The 8,255-nt window shown below is 53.5% G+C and overlaps 1 protein-coding gene across 1 annotated transcript in view; it reads right to left on the bottom strand.

The window, feature by feature from the left end:
• Nucleotides 1–703: 703 nt before the first annotated feature.
• The window catches only part of VSTM2L (V-set and transmembrane domain containing 2 like), a 34,064-nt gene continuing 26,512 nt past the window's right edge, over nucleotides 704–8,255 (bottom strand). The window contains exon 4 of the mRNA XM_065893088.1: nucleotides 704–2,070. Within this exon, the coding sequence (XP_065749160.1) occupies nucleotides 1,795–2,070 (276 nt within the window). The 3' untranslated portion in view covers nucleotides 704–1,794. The remainder of the gene's footprint in view (nucleotides 2,071–8,255) is intronic.

Below are 8,255 nucleotides of genomic sequence, written 5' to 3'. Positions count from 1 at the left end.
CGCCCAGATAGGACCACAAACTTTTGTCAACAGTATAATGGATAAATAAGTTGATAAGTTGTACATAGTCATGCAGTAATAAAAATGGACAAATTACAGACACATGAAACAACATGGATGAATCTCACAAATACAGCAGTGCATTAAGGAATAGATATGGTATGATTCCATGCATATAAAGTTCAAAAAATGTAGACAAAACTCAACTATATTAAGATGATATACATATAGGTAGTAAACGTGTAAAAAGAACATTGAGAATGGGATGACCTTAAAAATCAGGGTGGTGGTGACCTCTAAGAGGGAGGGGGGTAATCTGGAAGGCATGGGCTGGGCAGAGGGTTCAGTTACGGGGTGCTGCTTAATAAGCTGGTAGCTCACCCCTACTTGCTTTATAATTTATTTATCCACAGAACAGTGTACACATATTTTATGCTCTCTTCTGTATGTGTAGTTATCTCAAAATCTGAGAATAATTCAAGTGCCTGGTAATTGGATTGGCCCTGGACAAAGGCTGGTTTTCCTTTGACTTCTTGTGCCCCCTCCAGTGCTTCTTCTGTGCTTGAGGGGCAGACAGCAGGAGCGAGAAGATGCTGAGTGAGGCAGGGGTGTGGGCTGGCCAAGCCCTTCCCACCTGCCCCTCTCTGGTGGCGCTGCTCCCAGATACAAATGCCCCAGAAAGACACTGCCCAGAGGCTTTTTAAAATCGCTTTATTCAGGTTGGCCGGTAGTCACGGACTGGATCATGTGTACAGGGTAACCCACACACCCCTAGGCAAAGCCTCTCCCACGTCCCCTGACTCCATCGCTGAGGTGCGGCCAGAGGTTTGAGCCAGTTCTGAAGGGGTGTTGGGCCCAATAGAAATATTTACAAGTCACCAGGGGGTGGGTGCCCCCTGATCAGGAATTGTGAGGGGATTGGTATTGGGGGGCCCTCGGCTCCCAACAGCCCCAGGCCCTTGGGTGGATTCGGCATGGGTCCTGGGAGGCGGCTGGGACACTAGGAGCTGGCAGAGGGGGCTCCTGGAGAGCCTTGAAGCCCCTCGAAGGGGTCCTGCTGGTGCAGAACTCTGCATGGGGCCGTGGGGTCAGAAAGGAAAGGCCCTCCTTCCGACTTGCCATGTGAAGGGGCAGATTCCTGCCCCGGGGCGGGCAGGGAGCTGTTTCTTAGTATAAGGAGGCTGAACATGAAGGACCTACCTGGAGGCAGTGGGGTCTCCCTCTCCTCCCAGGGCCCCTGTAAGCCACCCTGGCAACTGGCCACAGCTCTCCTGGGCGCTCTGCTCCCAGTTCTTTGCCAGAGGAGAGGCCCCAGTTCTGCTCAGAAGATTCAAGTCCGAATTTGGGGAGAGGTCACTGTCCACACCTCCAGGTCCAAGCAGGGGATGGTTGGAAGGAGGGGGAGTGAGGCTGGGAGGCCCCGGCTTGGGACGGGATGGGGGACAAGCAAGCAAAGCGAAACACTGGACTCTACTGAAGCTGGTGACACAAGGGGGCAGCCCGGCCCCGGCCTGGTGCCCCACCCCAGCGTTCCGGGGCGGTTGTCCCCTCGGTGCCCGGGCCACCGTCTCTGAGCCAGGTCACAGGGAGGGTCTGAAGGGGAAGGGTTGGGCGGGCCTTACATGCTGAGCCAAGGGGTGGTGGGAGGAGGGCCGACGTGGGGGCCACGGGCGGTCTCGGGATGGGGAGGCAGCTGGACCCGGGCAGTCCCGTCCCCAGCGGTCCAGCGGCTCCTCATGCACTCGGTACAGCCGTAGGGGCGCAGGGCGGGCCGGCGGCGGGCTGGGCATCAGTCTAGAGGCTGCAGGCCTCCTCATCCACCGAGCGCTTCCGCAGCTCCTTACCGGGCTTGGGGGGCGGCGGCGGGGCGGGCGCTGCGGGCGGGGCCTTGGGCAGGTGCAGGACGGAGTTCTCTCCCGGCTGCACCCGCAGGTAGGCCTTGACCTTGTGGTGCCGGGCCTTGCCGTCACTGAAGTCGATGACACGGCACTCGTAGGTGCCTTCGTCCGTGGGCTTCACCCGCGACAGGCGCAGCTTGTGGGAGATGTTGCTGCCCACCACCTTGACCACCTGGGGGCGACAGAGAGACGGTGACCTGGCCACAGGAGCCGACTCCGTGGGTGGGGCCCCAGACACACTCCCAGGAGGGCACGAGGAGTTAACAGCAAAAGAGTAGAAGCAACTTCAATGGCCATCAACAGATCAGATAAATAGGCAGTAGTCAGTTCATTCAGTGAACTGTTGCACAGCAGTGAAAAAGAATGAGCTAGAACTAGGCGTGTTAGAGCTCAGGGACATGCAGGAAGTGAAAAGATCTCATTGCAAAACTCCTACATACAGTGTGATGCCATTTCTGGAAAGAAACACGGGAAAATACTCTACACTGGTTTTGATGACTTGTGTGTGTGCAAGTTTGAAAACAGATGGGAGGGAACACAGTGGCCTCACAGCCATGGTTGTCTCTGGAGTGAAGCCCAGGGAAGGGCCGAGGACCCGGGGTAGACTGCAAAGTGAATTCTTAGCTTTGTTTCTCAAACAAACAAACAAATAAATAAATGCTGATCACAAATATATCAGGATGCTAACAACTGTTCACTTGGGGGGGAGCAAGAGAGTACATCTGTCTGTGTACTTTGGCTTTTTGCTTATTTATTTGATATGGTTTTTAAAATTTTACTTAAAATTAAAATGTAATTTATATAGAGTAAGGCACACACAGCTTAATGAAATTTTACTTGCGTGTACACCAGTGTGACCACCATCCAGAGCAAGGCATGGGACACTTACAACCCTCTGGAGCGCACCCTTGTGGCCCCTCCTTGTCAATACTCACCCCCGAGGGGTTACCCACTAGTCTGATTTCTATCAGCATAGATTAGTTTTCCCTGTTCTTGAACTCCTCCATGTGTGGCTTCTTTCACACAACATAATATCAGTGAGATTCCTTCATGTTGCACGGCTCAGTGTGTTCTTTTTTATTGCAGTGTAGTATTCCATCATATGGATATACCACAGTCTGTTTATCCAGTCCCTGTTGATGGACATTTGGGTAGTTTTCAGATTACAGCTCTTATGAATAAATCTGTCACAAACATAAAGCTACTGTGAGTTTTTTTTCAATTAAGAAAGAAAAGGACGGTCATGTAAGATAAATCGTTGGGGAAGCTGGGTGAAGGAGACAGGGGACTCTGTGATCTCTTTTTGCAACTTTCTATGAGTCTGCAATTCAAAATGAAAAGCTGGGAAAAAAAAGAGAACAGCTGGGCCTATAGAGTGGGGGTGGTGGTAGTGGGAGGGGGCTTCCATCCTTCCTTGTCCCCTTATTTCTTACAACCAAAATGAGCCTTGTCCCACCTCCTGTAGCCCCTGCCCCACCTACACAGAACAGGGGAGAAAAGTCCTCAACCGCCAGCCATGGGCCCCCTGCCCAATGATTTCACCACCAGTTGGCACTGCAGGCTCGCCAGGGCCAGGATGGAGCTGAGTGGGATTCAGACCTGTGGCCCCAGTTCTGAGCCCATCTGGTCCCTCTCCCCTTGGGGTGGGGGGGCAATGGGGACAGACAACCAGCCTGCCTATTCTTGCCACACCCCAAATTCTGGAGGAGGACACCCCTGCCGATCACCCTTGCAGTGAGGAGGCCAGGATGAGGAAGAGGATGGTCTCTGAGGGAGTGCATTCACTGTGCGGCTGGGCACTCACGCACATGACTTCTAATCTGCTCCGGCTTCTCTGGCCCCTTCCTCCCAGATGCCAAGCTCCTTCTGGCCTCACAGCCTTCTGGTCTCTGCCTGGGTGCTGTCTCCTTGACTCCCATTCATTCTCAAACATCACCTCCTCCAAAAAGCCTTCAGTCACATCTCCCTGTCTATTTCCTTCCTAGCAGTCATCACAATTTGAGAACCATTTTGTTTACTTGATTTTTGTTTCTCTCTCTGGCTAAACTATAAACTCCACGAGGGCAGGGATGATACCTATTTTGTTCATCTTAGTGACCATCGCAGAGGCTGGTACCCTGCAAATAATAACGATAAAAACATTTGTTAAATGAATGGTCTCACTCTAGCTCCTTCTTTCTCCAAATGAAGTGGTACCCAGATATTACGCTTTTTGATTTTAGGTCATGTATATATGATCCTACCCACTTTACAGATAGTGAAGCTACGGCTCTGAAAGAAGCGACTTTCCCATGGGCACTGAGTCAGTGAACGGCAGAGCCGGGAACTGACCCCAGGCCTGAGTCCATGCACTCTAACCCTCCAAAGGCATGACAGAGGCCCACAGAGGGTCACGCAGAGCTGGCAGGGCCAAGGGGGGTTTCCCAGGCTCCAGAAGGGAAGAGAGCAGTGGGCAGCCACAAGGAACCTGGCCCGTCCTCCCTTATTCTGAGCCTTCCTGGCTGGTCGTCATCCCCCCACGAGGCAGGAAAGCATGGGCTTACGGCACGGCAGGAAGCAGGAGGTGGGACAGAGGCAGAACTTCCCACCTTCCCACCAGAGCAAGCAGCGGGAGACTCTTCCAGCTGCCCGCCTGGGCAGGGGACCCCTCCTCTCCGGTACCGGGGCTGGACCCAGCTGGAGGCCGTCAGCCCTGCTGATTCCATCACCTCTGGCCAAGGGCACGGAGAGGTCCTGCGGCCCTGCCAAGCTCTCAGGAGAGTTAGGAGATGCTGCTGCAAATGCACAGCGGGGAGTGAATTACCTCAACATCTGTTTCCCTCACGGATATTAATTATCCTTCATTTGTCAGCCCTACAAGGCGCTAATGGAGTAATAATGTGAAGGGTGGGAGCAGCGCTAGGGAGGGAGCACCGAGCCCAGCCCCCTCCTCCGCCCAGCCCCGGCCCAGAGGCCAAGGCCTGGGCACCAGCTCCCTCCTGCCCTGTCGCCCCTGTGTGGCCTCCCCCCTCAGGGAGGAGGAGGGAGACAGGGAGCACAGCAGACAGTGCTGGGAGGCTGATTCTGACCCTGACAAGTCACCAGCACCCTGGCCTCGGTTTTCTTGGGCTAGATCCATCCATCCATACATCCAGCTGACGATTAGCAAGCGCCCACTCCGAGCTGGGCGCTGGGGATACCGCTGTGAATCAGCCAGACCCCAGCAACATCCGCGCGGGCTCCAGGTCTAACGGAAAACCCAGACCTCACACCCGCAACCGAGCACCCTGGGGAGCTGGTTTCCAACAGGACGAAGGGAGAGGACACACATCAGAGGCTGCTCCCTCCCAGCCCCAGGGGTCTGCGCCTTTAAGCACCATCCGGAGAAGGCAAGTAATAAAAACAGTAACGGTATTGCTGGTAGCTAGTGTTTATGGAGCGCTTGATCCCTGTGAAATGATGCGCTAAATAGTCTACACCTTATTTAAACCTCATAATAACCCCATGATGTAGGCACTGCTGGGATACCCACTGTATGGGTCAGAAAACGGAGGCTCGGAGAGGTGAAGTGATTTGCCCAAGGCCACCCAGCTGGTGACAGAGACCAGGCCTTAACCACATCTCTGGGGAGCCTCCCGGAACCAGTAAACCACAGGTCTTTCTACCCCTTCCCCCGTCATTCCATAGGCTCCCAGCCCTCCATGTCTTGGGGGAGCCCAGTCCCGCCTCAGAAGCATCTCCTGTGGGAGGGGGCCCATCATCCTACCCAGGCTTGTTGTGGGTGGTGGAGCAGCCTGTTGGATTTCAACATTCACAGACTGGGCAGAAAAATCCTGCGGCCCAGGCCTCCAACACAGCCGGAGAGGCTATGAGGGGAAGAGACCCCCAGGCGGCAGCCTGGCTGTAAACCGTAATCACCTCGGCACAGGCATCGACAGGCCTTAGCAGTGCAATTAAGCACCTAATTATGCTGAAAGAGGCAAGGCCAGTCCACACCAGGACCAAGCTCAGCCTCCTCCCTGCTTGCCCACGGCCCAGGCCCTTCTGGACACGGCAGGAGCCCACAGACCATCAGGTGGGCAGGCTGGGATCTTTCTCCCGAGCTGAGCCAGGAAGAATGGGTGATGCTAATTTGCGACCATGGTGCCAGACCTTTCCTCCACGTGGTCTCAGCCTCAGAGTGACGTGGTGGCCCTGGGAAGGTGCTGGGTGGGGAAGAGGGGTCAGTGGGCCCCTGCCCCAGGCCAGGGCTTGCCCTGATCTCCGCCACTCCTGTGCCTCCGTCAGCGACACCCAGCCGCCAGCCCCTTGGCATGTCCAGAACCCAACCCAGAGTCTCCCCAAATCTGGGCCCCAGAAGGCTTCACCCATTCCAGCTAGACCTTCCCAAGTCGTCATCCCCACTGCTCCTTTCACACTCTGGCACAATCCATCTCTGAATCCCACTGACCTTCCCTCTAAACATCACTGGGCCCCCTCCCCTTCTCTCCAGAATCCAGATCCCCAGGCACCGGCCAGGACATCGCAGCCTCCTCCAGGGTCTCCCCAAAACCACTCTGGCTCCTTCCAATCCGTCTTCCCGTGACAGCCAGACAGATCTTCCCAAAACGCCCCCAACTGAGGACGCTTCCTTTGATGGCTCCCAGCAGTGGCTGCTGGGGGGACCTTTGGGGTCTCATCCCCATCTTTCCCTCAGCCACAACAGCCTCCTGCAGTTCCTCCAACACACACACCCAGAGAAGTTCCTCCTACTTCTAGTCAACCTCTCTACACTTCAGTGCTCACTTCACCTCACTCCACCTCCTCCAGGAAGCCCTCCAGACCCACCAGACTAGGTCAGGTCCTCTGTTATTGGCTGCGCTCCTTCTCATTTTGATGGTCATAGTTGTAATTTTACTTTTTATCATGAGGGATTATTGGATTAACATCCATCCCCCACAGTGACTGGGAGTACCGTGAGAGCAGGGACTGGGAGTGTGTGACCGCGGCCTTCACAGAGGAATCTTTTCAGTCCCAGCCAGAGGCCGGCTGCTCTATGGATGTCTCAAGGGATTTCCAAGATGGATGGAGTGATTTTTGACTCCACATGAATCTTGCCTCCCTTTCAGACTTCAGAGTTCCATGCCCTTTGTATATTGTGGATCATGGCAGGAATTTCAAGAAAATACAGAAACGTCTACTGCAGAAAATAAAGTCATAATATACCATGACCTGCCGCTTGGCCTGTTAATCCTTAGTGAAGGATGCAGACCTCATGTGCTGCTCCAGTGGTCCCAGCCCCCATCCCCCACACCAGAAAAGATGCGGTATCCATATGTGTATCATATCTGTGGGGCAGCCAAGCGGGGTAAACAGGGGCTTGACCTATAGGGTCAAGATTGATCTGACCAATGAAGCTGCCTTTTAACCATTTATGGAGATTTGGGGACAGGGGGCTGCAGTATGCTTCCTGAGGCCACTTTGGATGTACCTGACTTTTGGGGCTTAGCTGGAGAGGAGGCGGGGCTTAGGATAAGTGGGCTGGAGCACGAGGCCACACGTATATGGAGACCCAGGCTGCCCACGGCTATTTTGGACTGAAACAGGTTACATGAACTGAATCTACAGCACAAATGACTTTGGTTAGACCAAAGGAGGAACTAACAGTAATGAAGGCAGGTAAGCCCCCTGGGAAAAAAGGTGTGTGGAGAATTTCACCTTATTTTACAACTAGGAAGTCGGGGGCCATCTCAACTTGCAAAACGGGTTAAGGGGAAATTAACCTAAATTCCAAAAGACAGAACTTCAGTTAGGTCAAAAGAAAAGTTTCCAGAACTTGAAAATGGACATAGCAAAATTTACCTGAGCCACAGGAATAAGGCCCTGATGGTAGAATCCTCAGCATATACAAGCTCCCAAGGGAGAAACTTTTAAGGCCAGGGGGTCCTTTCCCAGGCCCCAAGTTAAATGAGATAATTCATGTAAAGTACTCGTCATGGTTCCTGACATATGGCGGGCACTCAATAAATGTTAGCTGCTTTATCATTACTATTATGATTACCATCATCATCATCACAGATGCCTGTCCTCCCATATAAATGATCTCTCTGAGCTCTTTTCATTCCCTCCCATTTCCTGTAGAGAAGCTGGGCCTCCTTTCCCTGCTCCACACATGCTAGGAATAGGAGTCACGTGATTCGAATACTCATATTAAGTTTCTACTCTACTACCCACTGTCATTCACATGGCCAAATCCGGAGGAGTTTCACAGTTGCCAGAGTGTTTTCATATATTCATTAGACAGCTGTGAAGGGGGGAAAGAGAGGCCCAGGGGACTGGCAGAGCTGGACCAGGACTCAGGTCCTGTGACATTCAGGGCTGGCTCCACTGTGTCCTCAC

This window comes from Phocoena phocoena, chromosome 15 (genome assembly GCF_963924675.1).
Source record: "Phocoena phocoena chromosome 15, mPhoPho1.1, whole genome shotgun sequence".
NCBI classification, from domain to species: domain Eukaryota; kingdom Metazoa; phylum Chordata; class Mammalia; order Artiodactyla; family Phocoenidae; genus Phocoena; species Phocoena phocoena.
Note: the sequence above shows the minus strand (reverse complement) of the source record. Positions and strands in the feature narration are given on the sequence as shown.